Source organism: Castor canadensis, chromosome 17, assembly GCF_047511655.1.
Source record: "Castor canadensis chromosome 17, mCasCan1.hap1v2, whole genome shotgun sequence".
NCBI classification, from domain to species: Eukaryota; Metazoa; Chordata; class Mammalia; order Rodentia; family Castoridae; genus Castor; species Castor canadensis.
Window position 1 is genome coordinate 52366155 of NC_133402.1, and position 16740 is coordinate 52382894.

At 39.9% G+C, this 16740-nt stretch overlaps 2 protein-coding genes across 3 annotated transcripts in view; one reads left to right on the plus strand and one right to left on the minus strand.

The window, feature by feature from the left end:
* The window catches only part of Col6a6 (collagen type VI alpha 6 chain), a 147551-nt gene extending 139401 nt beyond the window's left edge, over positions 1-8150 (plus strand). Inside the window, exon 37 of the mRNA XM_074059391.1 lies at positions 2774-8150. Coding sequence (XP_073915492.1) covers positions 2774-2978 — 205 coding nt within the window. The 3' untranslated portion in view covers positions 2979-8150. The remainder of the gene's footprint in view (positions 1-2773) is intronic.
* Pik3r4 (phosphoinositide-3-kinase regulatory subunit 4) overlaps positions 5566-16740 on the minus strand; it is a 73873-nt gene continuing 62698 nt past the window's right edge. Inside the window, exons 15-20 of one of the 2 annotated variants that reach the window (XM_074059393.1) lie at positions 13266-13477; positions 10913-11044; positions 7454-7554; positions 6714-6802; positions 6431-6539; positions 5566-5703 (exon numbers count right to left, since the gene is read on the minus strand). In XM_074059393.1, coding sequence (XP_073915494.1) covers positions 5701-5703; positions 6431-6539; positions 6714-6802; positions 7454-7554; positions 10913-11044; positions 13266-13477 — 646 coding nt within the window. In that variant the 3' untranslated portion in view covers positions 5566-5700. Of the gene's footprint in view, positions 5704-5744; positions 6182-6430; positions 6540-6713; positions 6803-7453; positions 7555-10912; positions 11045-13265; positions 13478-16740 lie in introns of those variants that run through there. The other variant, XM_074059392.1, reaches the window with a different exon arrangement.

A 16740-nucleotide genomic window follows, 5' to 3' on the forward strand; every position in this document is an offset into this window, starting at 1 on the left:
TGCTTCCCTCAGTTCAGAGAAGTCAGAAAGTCACCTGCATGTTGCTTCATCCACTGAGGGAAACTCTTGACCCAGGATCTAAAGCAGTGACAGGCCAGAGCCAGAAAAATGGAATTGTGATTGTGAAACTGGACAGTCACCACTGCCATAAGAATAACACATCTGTTGCTAGTGTGCTTTCCAAAGCGTGTTTTGTGGTCACAGCAGCAATGTCATCTGCATTTTCTACTCCAGTGCATCCAGTCAGTTAGTAAATGTGGCGTGAATGACAACTAATTATCTGCATAGAGGGGAAAATTGTGGGCAGAGAGCTGAAATCTACCATTAATCCCACCCATCCAATTTTTTCTAGAATTCACATCATTCTTTCCACAAGCTTTACTGGAGCTGGGCACAAGCTGCTAAATGAGTTGACTATTTCATCTTAATTTTTCTGTCTTGAATATTTGTTGGAGTTGCTAATCAGCAAACAAAGAAAGGAAACTGGGTAATCAAATGATGCTTATCAAACACAAGCTCCTATGCCAGACACAGCGAAAAAATGGAAATTCAAAGATAGGGCGTTTAACATGTTTGACCCCTTTGAGCATAAGAATATTTGAGGAGGGAAAAGATAGCAGTATCATGTTTAGAAGCAGTTGCCAATTTCATGGTTTTTTAAACAAAAATAGCTAAAAGTGCCATGAAAGAAAAAAAAAAAAAAAGGAAAGGGACAAAGAGTATAGGTAATAAAGTTAGATAACCAAGCCATGAAAACAGTGTGCCCCAATCTCAAAAGAATGGCCCTCCCCATGACCAGTGGAGCCTTGTTCTGTGCATACAGGCAGTGGGGACTTTGAATAATATTCAGTCTGAAAATTAATAATACAGGAAGTGTGAGGAAATTCTGCATTTTAGCCATAGCTGCTCTTCTTGTAACTTGAAGATTGACCAACTTTGTGATCTGATAGCACTTGGAGAGCTGAGTTTAGAAGCCCAGGCACATGGGGAGTAACACGAATGGCACAGTTCTCTTTGCTGTTGTTTCCTTCATCTTTACTCTTCATAGATGAAAGAAAATGGGGGGTGGGGGGGTGGGAGGGGTACATTTGTAGAGAGAAGTGAAAAACTTGAAATGTTTTCTATTTTTCCACTGTACTTATTTTCTAGATTTTTATAGCTAGTGAGAACAGAAAAGCATAAAGAAATGTATTACAGTGAATATTTCTGCTGTTCTTGTGATCTCAACACTAGAAAGTTCTTATGAATCCTCCCTTGATCACGTTCAGCTAGTTGTTGAAGTTTATCAGTATGGATGACCTCTTCTTATGCCACCTGGCTGTCACAAACACTTATGAAGAGCTTGCTGTATGCCAGGTTCCTCAGACCTTTGTACCTGTCCAGCCATCTGCCTTCCTGTGGTTCTAGACCCATATCCAGGTGCTTCTGTAGCATGGCATTTGCCATTTCACATCCTATTCCAAATTATATGCATTGTTTTCCACATTCGGTGACAGTAACATTGGACTCAGAGTCTCAGAAAAATTGGGATGTAGCCCCAGCTCTGCCATTGACTGTCACCTCTATGCACCCATTTCCTCATCTGTAACTCACAGAACACCATGACTAGCTAAGTAGACTAGGAGACTTCATTTGGTGTTCACACAACATGGGTTGTTTTTAATCCCCTTTTACACCTGAAGAAACAAGAATCAGTCTAAGTGATTTGCTCAGAACTGCTCAGCTGGTAAGAGAAGGGGCTGAAATAAGCTTTTGGATACAAGGTTCATTCTACCACATTCCTGTAAAACAAGGCTGTCTGAAATGGCTTCATTCTTCCGCTGCCCAGAACAGCCTATAGCTAGATGTGGTTGGTTAGATCAATTAAAATTTAAGTTAAAACCTCAGTTCCTCAGTCACACTAATCACATTTCACATGCTCAATGACCACATGTAGTTAGCAGCTACCATACTGACCAGGGAGGAATATAGAACGTTTTCATTAGTTCAGAAAGTTTTATGGAGTAGAATTTCTAGTTATCATTTGGCTTCTGTGATTCCCTGATTTCTCAGCCTGGAATTCCAGGCCAGAATCTGACCCTAGCTCTCATCTGCTATTGGGTGTCTCAAGATTCCCAACCAGGCTCATTATGTATCTGCTAGACTGGGCTGTCTGTTGCCCACTGTGCCTCTTCACAGAGCAGGCAGCAAACATTTGGATGGATGGGCAAATGGGAAGAAGGGAAGAAAGGAGGGAGTGGCATATATTCATAATTTTATTAGAAAAGTACTGAGGATTATGTGAACGGACAAGGTCTCATGAAACTGAGTTTCTGTCTGGATGGGTAAAAGAGTGGAGAACAGATCAGAAATAAGTTTACAAGTAAGTAAAGAGTCACAAAGAGTTATGAAGAAGATAGAGGCATGCTATGTTGAGTGATACAGTGGGGTGTAACTGGGAAAAGTACAGGTGTGATGGCCTCATTGTACCATTTGATTCCAAATCTGAGTAACCAGAAAGATCAACCACAGGAAAATCCAAGTGGAAGATGTTTCATGAAGAAATTTTGTTGTTGAAATTATACTTTTGCATAGATTAACAAGATGTCTCTGTCAGTTTGTGATATATGACCAGTGTAAATCTCATTTAATAATCTTAAAAAAAAGGAAACTATCCTAGAGGATAAATACAAGGAAATGGGTACAAAAAGTAATTTAGGAAGAAAGATTAATGTGGAGTCTGTTAAAGTTGATGTGGTAACATTTATCTTCTATATTCTCTTTTGTCGTATAGCTTTGTTCCTGGACGACAGAAAGCTGCCCTCAAAGACGCATTAAAGGAGGCAAAATTCTTCCAAGATAAAAAACACCTTTCAAGAGTAGCAAGAGGTGGCAGAGATGCTATTCAAAATGTTCCCAGAAGCACATTCCATATCTTTAAAAATGAAAAAAAGATGGTAAAAGCTACCCTCAAACAACATGATAAAGGAAGTGTCTGAACAATTTAGCCGTAGGAACCATGGTAAGACTCTGGACTTAAAATATAACCACATCCACTCCAGAACTCCTGGGTATCTGCCTGCAGCTGGAGGTCCACTTTGGAGGGATGAACAAGCCACAGGTGGTAGACTATCAGGTAATTTGACCCCATGCATGAATTGGTACTAAGCTGTATCTTGACTGTTTGGCCCCTACTGACAATTCCAACACTCTACAACTGATATGTTTAAAGAGCTGCTGTCATTAGAAAATGGAAGAATCAAAGCAGTGTTTTTAAAAGTCTACCGGAGATGTGTTTTGAAATGAAGTTCTATATAATGTATGACTGTGTGTACACAGGCCAATGCAAATTTTGATTTTACAACCCAAACCTCCTTTCTTAATGTAGTACTGCTCAGTGCACATCTGTGTAATCAAAGGTTTCAATGATTTGGGCCACTCCAAAATTGACCTCAGAAGTTCATGCTGTGTGTATGTCATGTTTTTGGAAATCTCACCTTCTGTCACAGTTCCCTTTAAGCACAGCACTGTGTGAGTGTGGAGTGTGGACTGGCTGATCCTTAGATGGGCTTGTGTTGGAAGGCTATCTCTCACCTTCTGCAGCTGTTTGCTTGGACTAATGAGAAGCAGAGGGTAGTTTTCTCCAGCTCTATATCCTCCTAAACTCAGAGAAACTCAGTAATTCTCCTAGATCATAAATCACTGCTTTTGAGCTAGAAGTTCTATCTTGTTTACAGAACTTTCTACCCAGCCATTTTGGTGACTTGCTGGTCTTTCTTCCCTGTTATGGCTTTTTTTTAAAAAACTAATTCCCATATCCTTTAGACAAGAGTAAAGCCACTTGTCATGGGTGAGGCTCTGACTTATTTCTGCATACCAAGTAGCTGAGTCAATAGTGAACAGCACCAAAACAGGATTGGCAGAGAAAGAGCCTTAAATGACCATTGAGACTGGAAAAGGTAAGAAACGCTTTCTAATCTACAGACTCATATGGGCTGAAGAAGTAGATCAGAGTACCTTAGAGCAGGAATAGGAAAGTCCCCAGCCTCTACAGCATTCTCTGAGACTTCGTCTCCTCTCTCCCATTCAGTTTTTATGATGGAGCTGATATTTTCAACAGCTAAACCCCAAAGCAGCACTATTTCTTTAGACACAGTATTCAGACCTTACCTCAGACTACAATTGGGCTCCGCAAGTGGTAACAATGTCTCTGTGAGGCAGAATGGCACTGTCTTCAGAAGGAAGGGTGAGCCTGGCATGGAGACATAGGGTAGTAGCTACTGACACCAAAGACCAGTTGGGTACATTCAGTTTCTTCTCTGTACCTCCTTTCCATAAAGCCTGGAACCAAGAGCCATCTGCAGTGTTTTTTAACCACTTCTACCATCCTTACTTAGGCAACTCCATGGAGTTAGCTTCCAGTGCCTTCAAAGGAGCAAAGAGTCCAAGGAATTAATTGCCACACTCACACTCAGGTAACAGAGGAGCACGCAGCCCAGCAGGTCTGAGTCTCATCTATCCTAAATGGTGCTTTGGCTGCAGGGAAATTTTGTTTCCAGTGCAGGAAACTGGCGAGCAATAAAATAGTAACTTTTCTAATTAACTTTGTGCTTAACCCAAACAACTTTCTTCTGTTTACTGTTGGAAATACTTTGAAAATGTACTTTTTTTTACTGTGTTGGCAAGTAAAGTACACCAAACAAATATACTCCCTTGGTGACTGAGATTATTTTAGCATTTTTGGGTAAGTTTTCATCATTCACAGATGAAGGGTCTGAAGTATGTTGCAAATATTAAATTGAATATAAGTTTAATAAGATTGTATTTAAGACAAGAAACACACAAATCAGTGATATTTCCTGGTTTAATTTAGCTGTTACAGTTGTATATTATCTGTAATCCTGGTACTTGGGAGGATCAAGAGTTAGAGGCAAGCCTGGACTACATAGCAAGACCTTGTCGTAAAACCAAGGTAAGAAAAAAACTGACTGACTGTGATGGACCTGCCTGCTATTATCTCTGCACTGAGCTATGAGTCAAACTTGTTTAAAAAAGTCAGAAAGATATGACAACGTGGCATACTGTAAAACTCAGTAGCCATTCAACCAAATAACCTTTTTAAATGTGGTGTTGTGACTGTCAGTCCATGCCATCTGCTCATGTAATTGGCTCCAAGTCTGAAGCCCATTCTCCTCGGAACCATTTATGTATCATAGTTTCCCTAGCCCCTGCAGACAACAAAGCCGACTTAGCCAGACACCCTGTAGCTATGGTCTTATAGCACACTTAAAGGGAAACAGGCACTGTACCGTGACAGAGCTGCAAAGCCTACAAAGCTCTATGGTCTAATCAGAGTCCATCACTTCCTGACTTGACCTTTCAGGAAATTCTGATTAACCCAAGCAAAACATAACTGTTTCTTGGTGTATTTAACAATAAGTATGTTCCCCAGACTCAAGATTATTCACCTTTTTGGTTTTTTAGTCATTCTGAACAACACGTATGGAGAGAGAATAAGGTCTCTATACAAAGAACAATCACTGCCATGAGGGGTTTTAAATTTGGTCCTTCTTCTCTTTTGTACATTGGCTAGTGCAAGCTGCCATGCAGGAAGAAGGATGTGATGGTGGAGTCCAACAAGATAGGCCCAGTTGTCACTAATCCCTTGAGACGGTCCATTTCTTCAGAAGTGGGATTGCTGGAGCACTTCTTCCCTTACATTTACTATTTGAAAACACAACACAAAACCTCTTGGAATGCTTGAATATAGTTTACTTTGAATAGAATTTTTAATAACAAAAGCTTTACAATAACTTACAACCGAGATCACATTCACTTTACATTTCTAACTTCTAACCACCCCAGAGTGTTGTCTTGCAGAGACACGCATGAATAAAGTAGTAAAGTCAACTTCCTTAACCACTCTGGGTGGGTTTTAGACTTGAAACAGTTACTACAGACATTATGCAAATTTTGTTCTCCAGAAATTCTTTTTGTTGAGCCACAGTGTATTTTACAATTTATACAAGGCTTACTTCCACACCTTCACAATTCCATCTCTAGAAGCAGTCACTATGAAGCCCTGAGTTGTCTGGAAGGTGGCAACATCTGTGATAATGTCGTGATGTCCCACAGGCAGAGACTCTGAGCCCCTTCGAGGGGTGTCATCACTTGATCCTACCTTCTGCTTATTCTGAATTTCCTATGTGAGAAAGTCATAAGTTAAATTATACCACATCCTACCTCTCATCTCTAACACCTCATGTGAAATAGTCATGCTTTCACAAATATACTGGGCAAAGAGAGTCCACAGTGCATTCAGTTGCCATTTACAAATATGGGACACTTATAAATAGGCTTAACTTTTATTAATATAAAAAGGGGAAAGAACTTATTGGGGAGAAGTAAATACATATCACATATGAAATTTTTGTCTCCCAGAGTATCATACCTGGACAACTTCAGTGCCTTCTATTATTTTCCTGTAGTAGGACACAGATGGAGAGCTAGTACTTCCTGCCACAATATAGGACCTTTCTGGATAAGCTAAGTCCCAAAACCTAGAGAAAAATAAATGGTGATATTCATCAATGCATTATTTTCTTATGCATTAGGGTAAAATTTTTCAAGAACCAACAGCATAACTTGAATTACAAGGCAGTGATGTTATACCTTTCACAAACCATAATGCACACCCATTTATTAGGTACAGAATATTCTTTGAGATACTGCACCTTATTTTCATGTCTGAGCCAGCTGTTAGCAGGATAGGATTTCCATCTGCAGGACTGCAGTAGATACCATGAACACTGTGAGGAGAAGGCTTGAAAGAAAGAAATATGGAGTCAAATAAGACATCGATGTAGTCCATAAATGATGGTACTAGTTTGGGAGGCATCTAGAGCTTTTTAGGCGCCTCTTACATACATCATCTTTAGAATCATACAAAGCAACTGTACTTTAAACACAGAGTGTTGCCTGTTAAGCTTCCTGAAGCTTTCTTCAATGAGGCACCATGGCAATGTGACTATTAAAAACAGATAATTATGTTGAGGTAACATCTTAATAAATTCGTAAGTTGAAAATGCACTTAACACCTCACCTAGACTACTGGCTATTTACCTAGTATCTGACTGTTAAGCTACAGATCACTGCCCAGCAAAAGATCAAGGTACAGAATATGTATTACTTTTGCACCATCATCATAAAGTAAAAAAAATCCTAAGTCAGGGCCCTCTAAACTTCAATTCTCATTTTGCCCAATTAACCCAGGTCTCTGAGGGTTCCAAAGACAGCTCACAAGCCTTATGGAGTCAGCAACCAAAACATTCAATGAACCAGGAACTGGAAAACATCCATTAGCAATGGCCACCCTGATGTTACTAAAGACCCCAAAGAGACCAGGTTTGCTAAAAATGCCTGAATATGCCTGGGATGTGAACATCATCCTTCACTTTGAAAGCTGGAGACAAACCTGTAGCTCGGAAAGCGGCGGTGCACTGCTGGCCCACAGAGTGAGTCTTCTGTCACCAGTCTCCATGTCCCACATGGACACTTCATTGTTGCCCTGAACAGCTAAGGGAGACAGGGAAGCACTCACTCTCAGACAGTACATAATTCAAGCCAGCCTGTATTTATTTTCATTTTCCCCCCATCCTGCAAGAAACAAAGACTAGTACTTTTAAACAATGTGACTCTGTACCAGACTGCATGAATGAAAACAAACTGTGGTTAACAGCTTAACAGCAAATAGTTACTGGTCTCAACCAGGTGAAGAGAATTGTAGGGTTGAAAGACAAATCATACAGAGGTCCTGCCCTCAAGAAACCTATAGTCTAGAAGGGGGAGAGAAAAGATGTATGGATGGCAATGAAAGAGATTTTTTTTTTTCAGGGGGAAGAGTACAAAGTCCCACATGAACTCAGAGAAGAAAAACATCACACCCAGTAGTGAGAACCAAGGTTACTTCATGGACAAGATGTTAGAGATAGGAAGGAAAAGCAAGTAAAGGCAGACTATTTCAGGGAGAACTGAATGGGAAAAAACAAAAACAAACAAACAAAAAAAAAACAAAGCAAAAATATCTGTGTGTTTTGGGGGAACACAAATAGTTGGTCTGGCTGAAGTATATTTGTGAAAGGAAGGAGAGAGCAGATTACAAAAAGCAAAAAGTGTATCCCCTAGGCATCGTGGAGCAGGAGGCGTTAACACTACACAGGCTCCATTCAATGATTAATATTTATCAAGACTAGTCACTGTCCTAAGCACTGAGGAAAAGATGGCAAACACAGCAGAAAAATTCCCTAATGAACAGAACTTCCAGTCTAGTGGGGACACTAATCAAAAAAATACAAAGCCCTAAAGCAAGGGTGAGCTTAGGTCGGTATGCTTAGGTCAAAGAATGAGTTGGTATAGCTGGAGCTGACTGAGGGGAGACAGGCAGCTGTTCTGGTTACTTTCTACCTGCTGCTCTAAGGCTGACCTGTATAAGCCAAATCAGACTCTTGTACTCTTGGGCTTCTAGATGGGTTCAGCCTATGGCAGGCTAAAAACTGGCCCCCAAAAATATCCAAGCCCTACTCTTGAAACCTGTGTGTGTTACCTTGTATGACAAACTGACTGTGGAGATAAATGATTAAGTTAATTATTCTGGTCCCTGAATGAAATCACAAGAATTCTTAGAAGAGGGAGGCAGATTTCACAAGAACAGAAGAAGGCAACAAACAATAAACACCAAAATGCTCTGGTTTGGGCTCTGAAGACAGAAGGGGGCACTAGCTAAGAGATACAGCAAAAGAAGCAGGAAACAGCAAGTAAGCAGATTCTCACCTATAGCCTCCAAAGTGAATGTGGCTTGCTGCCACCTCAATTTTGGTCTACAAAAATCCTTTTCAAACTGTGGCCTCCAGGATTGTTAAAACAGTCATAAAAAATAACCCATACATATGAAGAGCCCCAGGAGGAGACCAAAGGAAGGACAGAAATCATCCCTGACTGTTTGTATACTTCACTTTAAAATCACTGCTCGTATCAAGGTGGTTGGTCTTCTCTACTCAACTTCTTTCCAAATTCCACTAACCAAACCCCCCTCAGATGCCCATTCTTAGACTACTGCACCATCTTTTGTGATACCCTACACTTTTGTAAAAGTTCCTTTGAAAAGAAATCCTCCTTAAATTATCCTACTTTGGGTGTGGCATCAGTTTCCTATTAGAACTAGGAGAAGGTCAGAGAGTAGGCAAGAGAACAGATCCCATAAAACCATGTGGATCACAGTGAGGACTTGGGTTGTTTCTCTCTGTGTTTTTCATCAGTGTGACTAAGTACTTGAGCAAAACAACTTAAGGGAGGAAGAGTTTATTTTGGTCATGGTTCCAGATGGGAGGAGAGCAGAGCAGCTCACTTGAAGATGGGTCTTCTCCCCTTAATCTTCCCTGGAAAATACCTGCACAGACATACACTAAGTATGCTTTACTAATTATTTGGGCACTTCTCAATACAAACAAGTTGACAATCAAGATGAACCATAATACCTGGAATGAAAAGCCACTGCCTGAAACTACTGAGAAGAAAAAATACTCTTAGGAGATAAGGACAAAAGCAAGGAGTTAAAAGGGTATTGCATTAAAAGGAACAAGAGATTTTGGTGGTTTGCACTAGGGAAACTTTAATGAAAGAGTAGTAAGCAGTGATCAAATTCTGGGTATGCTCTAAGGCAGAACTTACAGGATTGGCTGCTGGACTCAAGAACACCAGACTTCTGCCCAAGTACCCAGCAGAAAAGAGCTTCCATTTATTGAGAGACTACCACAGAAAGAGCAGGTTTATCTCTGGGTAGGATTAGTGGTCAGAGCACTCAGTACAGAGGATATCAAGTATTCAGTTTGGACATGCAAGCTTCCAATGGCTACTAGACATGTAAGGGGAGATTTTAAGAATATAGATATAAAAATCTGAATTTAAACTTGCTATTTAAAGCATGGGACTGGACAAGATCTCATATGGAGCCAGTGTAGAAGTCTTTGGTTAAAACCAAAGACTGAGTCCTAAGGTAGACCACAATTTAAAAGTCAGAAAAAGGAAGAAGAACCGGTAGATCAAGAAGTAAGAGAGGCTGGGAGTATAGATCAGTGGTAGGGTGCTTGCCTAGGATGTGCAAGGTGCTGAATTTAACCCACACCACTGGAAGGGGGGGTTAAAAAAAAAAGTGAGAGAACCAAGGGAAATGACCTCAGAACCAGGTATGGAAAGCATTTCAGAAAGGTGGAAGTGCTCTCAACTGACCAAATGATGTGTCACATAGGAGGTAACTGAACTTGGCAAGATGGTGACTTTGACAGGAGAAATTTATGAGGTGGACTGTGCATATAAGGACAGGCCCCAAAGAGCCTAGAGCAAGAGGACCTCTGAGGAAACCTAAGATTAACAAAAACTGTTCTCTATGAAGCATTATGTATACACCAGACTACATGCTCTATGAGGTATTTTCAATCACACTTTATATAGATCAGGAAATTAGTTTCAAACATTCGCCCATATGCCTTACCTAAGAATCCATACCAAAAAAAAAAAAAAAGAGTGCCCAATGAAGGCAAGGAAGGAGAACTTGTGAAGCATATGAGAGCAATAAGAAAAATGGGTCAACATTTCTAACTTACATTTCTAGGAAGATGGGTACAGGTTTAACCAAAATGGGGACACAGGAGATGGAAAAGGAACAGAATGAGAGATGGTAGTAGACAGGAATGGAGGGTGGTGGCAGTTATTGATGAGACTGGTTTTGAACTTGATGCATTTAAGATGACAGGGGTGGGAACTTCCATAATCAGAACAGAACCAAGCATTTGGTTCATATGTATAATAAACACTTTACAAACATGAGTCTTAGCAACAGAGTCTAACACATTTTCCATGAAAATCCCCTCCATCTCACCTGCAATCACCCAAGACTGATACAGAGGGTGCATGGAGAGGCGCCTGATTCGAGCCCTGGAGGGAGGACAGTGACTGGAAATTGGTAACTGGAACCTCATGTCCCAACATGCCATGGTACCACTGCTTGTACCTTAAAAAAAGCACAAAAAGGACACCAGCTAATAACACACTAGGCTGTATTTATACAAATAGCTGTGTAGGAATATATTTTTTAAAATGTCCTTAGTCATTTAGAAAAAGGTTTTGTTCTCAAGAGACTGTCTCCCCAGTTTCAAACAGTGCCTCTGATAAATTGTTCATCATAATGCAATTACAGTACTGGCTAATGAATGTAAATTCAAAATGAGTAATGCATTAATTACTGATATTGTTACTAACGGCCAAAGGCACCCAGAAAACCAGAAGCTCTAGAGAAGATATAAACTGAATCAGATGAGTCAAAATGTTCAGACGACCTTAAATGACAGATGCTTTGATACACAGTGATCACCTTAAAATCCAAAGTGGGAGCAGCTATCATTAAATTTGCAGTTATCATTGGATTGCAATCATTTCCACATGCCCTTCCCCCAACACATTCTAGAGATAGGCTTGGGTGTCTAATACAACAGAAACCAGGGTGAATGCCTATGCATCTTCCCATAGCAGCTTAAACCCTGAAGAGGGAGACCATCTTCACCCCGAGAGAACAGCATCTGTTCCAACACTGAGCAACTGGTTATGAGAGCACATTCTTGGATTGGTTTCCAATGCCAGTGGAAAGATGAGGGTTGTAGAGCACACAAAAGGACAGCTGGGTCCCTCTGCATGTCACCTTGCTCCACTCCAGAACAAATGCCTCTCCTCAAAGCTGGCCAGGGTGCCTGAGAGACATCACTGCCACTGGCTAATTTGCACTCTTCAAGACTACTGCTACACCTTCCTGCACCTGGGTGGTTTATTCACCCCAAAGCCAAAAGCAATGCATTCCATATAAGCTGCACTAAAATACAGGAAAAAGCAGATAATGTCACAACTGTTAAGTTAAGAAATCTAGAAAGCTAAATTCCCTCTTATTCTTCTGAGTAAGAGGGAAAGAACGTCATGTGGTTATCTTGTCAAGGGCAACTTCAATGTACTATGGGAGGAAAAGGGGACACATGGAATTGAAAGGCATAAGGTTTTTAGGAAGAATAAGCTTAGTGAACTATTGGACAAATGGTCATTATAATTAATAATAACACATTGTATATTTTGAAGTTGCTAAAAGAAGTAGGTTTTAAATACTTTTGCCACAAAAAAGTATGTGAGGTAATTACCTGATTTAACCATTCTATAATATAAACACACATGAAAACATGACATTGTATCCCATAAATATATACTATTTGTCAATTAAAAACAGTAACAACAACAACAAAAAAACCAACCCCACTCATGGGTATGAACTTGAAATGAATGGAATCATGTCCTTACAAAAACCTATTAACAAATGTTTGTAGCACTTCTTGCAGGAAAGCCAAAATCTAGAAACAATTCAACTATTCATCAACCAGAGAATGGATGGATGCACAGATGATCTATCCATGAAGTGGAACATTACTCCACGATAACTCCTCATACATGCAGCCACGTGAAGAAGTCTCACAAGCTTTGTGCATACTACAGAAGGGCGTTCCAAAAAAAGGCAAAATGGAGACAAATTAGGTGTGAGGGCTGGGAAAAGGGTACTGAATGCAAAGGGTTAGGAGGAAATCTTCCGATGAAGTGACAGAAATGTTTGTATCTTGTTTGTGGCAAGAGTCACACTATTATATGTATTTTTCAGAATTCATCAACTTAAACACTATTTTTTTTTAAACAAACAACAAAAACAGAAGAAAGAAACAAGCAAAACCATATCACACATCTTCAATGTTTGGGGAAAAGTGGGTGGGTGATATAAAATAACCACTGTTTGGCTCTTCTCCAAGCAGCCCTTGAAGGGATCAGTCCCATTTGAAGGTAAAGATGTAACAGGAGTTGAGTAGCTTCCTGAAGCTACTGCAGTTTCAAACTGTCTTGGCCCAAACCCAGATGCTGCTTTCCTGGCACAGTAAGAGACTGCCAGCAAATCTAATGACTATAATCATTATAAGGTAAAGATGCTCACTTAGGAAAAGGAGGAAGGAAACTGCTTTATGCTTTATGATACTGATATCACCCTTTGAAATACGCTTTTAGTGAAAAATAAATGAACTGCAAGAGACTTAGCATAACAATTACGAAAAAAAGGAGATGAGGAAAAATCACTAATGGAGGAAAAAGGAAAAAACAGTTTTCCTAAGATGCCAGTTGCTTTAGTGGTATTCAAAACCCAGTTGATGACTTACCAATGCAGAGCCAGCACTGGTGGATGTCCACAGCAAAGGAAGTGATGAGGCCCGACTTCAAATCATGCTTTAACGTCCATGCGTTGCTTGAAGACCTGAGGTCCCAGCCGACCAGAGAGCCATTCACAGTGGCATAGGCAAGAATGGACTGTGCCCCAGAGTTGAAGTGGTGCATGTCCACCACACAGCCATCCTCCTTCGGGTCCAAAATTCTAAGACACACATAATGTGCAAGGACTTTTCTAGTCATAAAATGTAGCACGTGTATCCTTTTAAGATGAATTTATATACTATTCATGGTCAAGAAATAAAAAAAAAATGTGACCCTTAAGACAATTATAGTTGGGCATTTAAAAAAAAAAACAAACCTGATCTTAGAATTTCAAAAACAGTTTATGTACACTCTGCAGTCAGCTTTCCCTCATGATAATATCTTAATCTTATATAACCCTAGGACATTTACCAAAACTAACAAACCTTTGGCACAACACTCGTAATTACAATACAGAGTGTATTCTGATGTTACAAGTTTTTCCACTCGTGTTCTTTCACTGTCCCAAGATCCAATCCAGGGCACTGCAGGTACTGAGCTCTGTTTCCTTAGTTTCTTCCAATCTGTGAGGGCATCTTGGTCTTCCAAACCATGACATTTTTAAAGACTACAGTTAGTTATTTTGCAAAATGCCCCAACTTGGGTTTGTCTGATGTTTTCTCATTACTACTCTGAGGTTACTAGTAGGTATACTGGTAATGTTAATCTTTTACGTTAGTGTCTGCTAGGGTTCTTCATTGTGAAAAAATTTTTTTCTTTTATATTTTACTCAGTATTTGGTGGAAATACTTTAAGACAATGTAAAAAACAAAATCCTGATTCTGCTCTAATTTTTGCCCACTAATTTAGAGCTCATGTGATGGATCATGTGTGTGGTAATTTAGTATTAGGACTTTGTTTCCCTCGTTCCTTTTACATTAATTGACTGGAGTTCTTCTATAAGTTGCAGTATCGCCATTAATTTACTTATGCATTTACTTATTTCTATCAGTATGGACTCGTGGTCACTTATCTTTGAGGATAATCAATTATTTACTCTATTGCCAATGTCGTTCCTACTCAGCCCAGTACATGCTCGTAGAAGTTGGCCACTGTGCCCTTCAAACGTACTTTTTAAAAACACCTTCTAACTTCCTGGTCCATATGATGCTCCAGGTTCATGTTTTACCTTCCCTGCACTACTCCTGAAATCAACTACTCTTCAAGGAATCCCAGGGTCTCTTACTGAGAACGGCATTCAGAAACGAGATTTGGCAACATAAGTGCTGGATGCTGTGGCAGTATCCCTGCTTTGTAGACCTCTCAAAGGCTGCGGCTACAACATATGTTCTGTACACTACTTCACGTGAGCGGATACATTTCTCCACTTATGTGCATGTGTCATCTACCGCTATTATGAGTCCATATTAAAATTTCCAACTCTTGCCTAGCACTGGTTCATTCTAGTCTTTGCCCTTTTCCTTATTTATAACTTCTCTGCACAACAGTGAAAAAACCTGGTTCTCATTACCTATAACATATTTACTTATTTGCTGAACCCTGGAAAGTAGTTTTGAAATTGTTAAACCACACTCTTGTGAAAATAGTGAACTACAACACAATGCCTGAGTTCAGTTCCTTTCACAGTTAGGCTCACAGAATCCAATTAAAACATGGTTCTCCAAAGTTCCTAAGTTAGCTCCTCTACTATCTGTACCCTTCGATGTAATTGTATGACTCAATTGCCACAAACTACAATCCATCTTTCCCCATGTGCTGGCTTGGCTGATTTTTAACAGCAAAATTCCTTTTGTGGAATACAGTTAAGCGGATTGTGACATACATGGTGGAAGTCATGTTTCTTCCACCACAGAACCACACAAAAGTATTTCTGCATCCCCCAGATTATGTTGTGTACCCCATTTGCATTCACCCTCAACCCATCCCTCAACTTGTGGCAACCACTGATCTAGTTTCTTCTCTTTTGTATTTTCTAGAATGTCTACAACTAGAAACACAGAATGAACAGCTTTTTGGATCTAACCTCTTGTGTGTTTTTTGGTTGTTTTCTTTTTTAGTTTGGGGATCTAACCCAGAGCCTTGTCCATGTTAGGCACACACTCTGCCACTGAGCTACATCCTAGCTCTGGATCTGACTTCTGTCATTAGCAAACTGTATTTCAAATTCAACAATGTTGCTGCATAGGCCAATAATTCATTTCTTTATATTGCAGAGGACTATTCTGCTGTATGGGTATTTTAGCGTTTTTTCAAGCTGAGGCACTTTTAAAACCAGGAGAACATTATAGGCCTGGGGATGTAGCTCAGCAGTAGAGCACCTGCCTGGCATCCATGAGAACCTGCGATTAATCCCAGCACCACAGAGAGGAAAAAAAAGAACATACTAAAGCACACTGGCCATCTCCATGGTTGGCACACACCATGGTTTTGCATACACTGCTTTATTTTTATCTCTCAGAGGCCAGCTGGGCTGGGGGCATGGCTCAAGTGGTAGAGTGCTTATCTAGGAAGTGTGAGGCCCTAAGTTCAAACCCAGTACTGCCAAAAGAAAAAAAAACAAACAAAACACAACACATATTAGAGGCCAGCAAACATTTGTCACAAGAGTCAGGCTCCTGGAGTCACATACATCTCTGTTGCATATTCTTTGTTTTTACAACCCTTTGAATATAAAAGTCATTACAACTGTAGGGACCATACTGCTGGCTGTAGTTTGCTGACCCCTACCTTACATAAGCAACTGTATTTATAAATATCCTGCTTCTGGCTGTATTTCCATATTAAGGGATGATAAAAAAAAAATCAAAATGTCAAATAAATGTGAAATCGTCCACTGTACAAATTCTAATTTTTAAGAGGCATGACAGCAGTTGATTTGATTGAAATAAATAAATGAGTGACTTATGACACTACAGTCAGGCACTGTAAAATCTAAATATTCTGGCAAAGTACCCCAATGTAGATAATAAAATACCTGCTTAGTGTTAGAACAGTGATGCTCAAGGTGAGAAGTGCTGTGAGTGCACAGATAACCACCTGCACAATGTGCGTGTGTGTGTGTGTGTGACATGAGGGCACAGTCAGCACACAGAACACTCAGTCATTCACATGAACTCAGGAGGTATACTGTTATGCACTCATCCTCTGTTGAAACAAATTTTAAACAAAACTGGTAGGTATTTGTTGGTAGTTAAAGGCCATACATAATTTGTCCTGGACAAAAGCTGCTCGAATCTATTTCATGAATATGTTGAAACTAGCATCTTTTTTTAAATGCAAAAGCAAAACCGAACAACAAAAGAAATATCAGGTGATCCAACAAACCTCCCATTCTGCCTTAAGCTACACAATGACCATGAGTTATCTTCCAATAAACTAAAAGTCTCATTTTGCATTCTTTCTATGGGTTTAGCACCTTTGCCT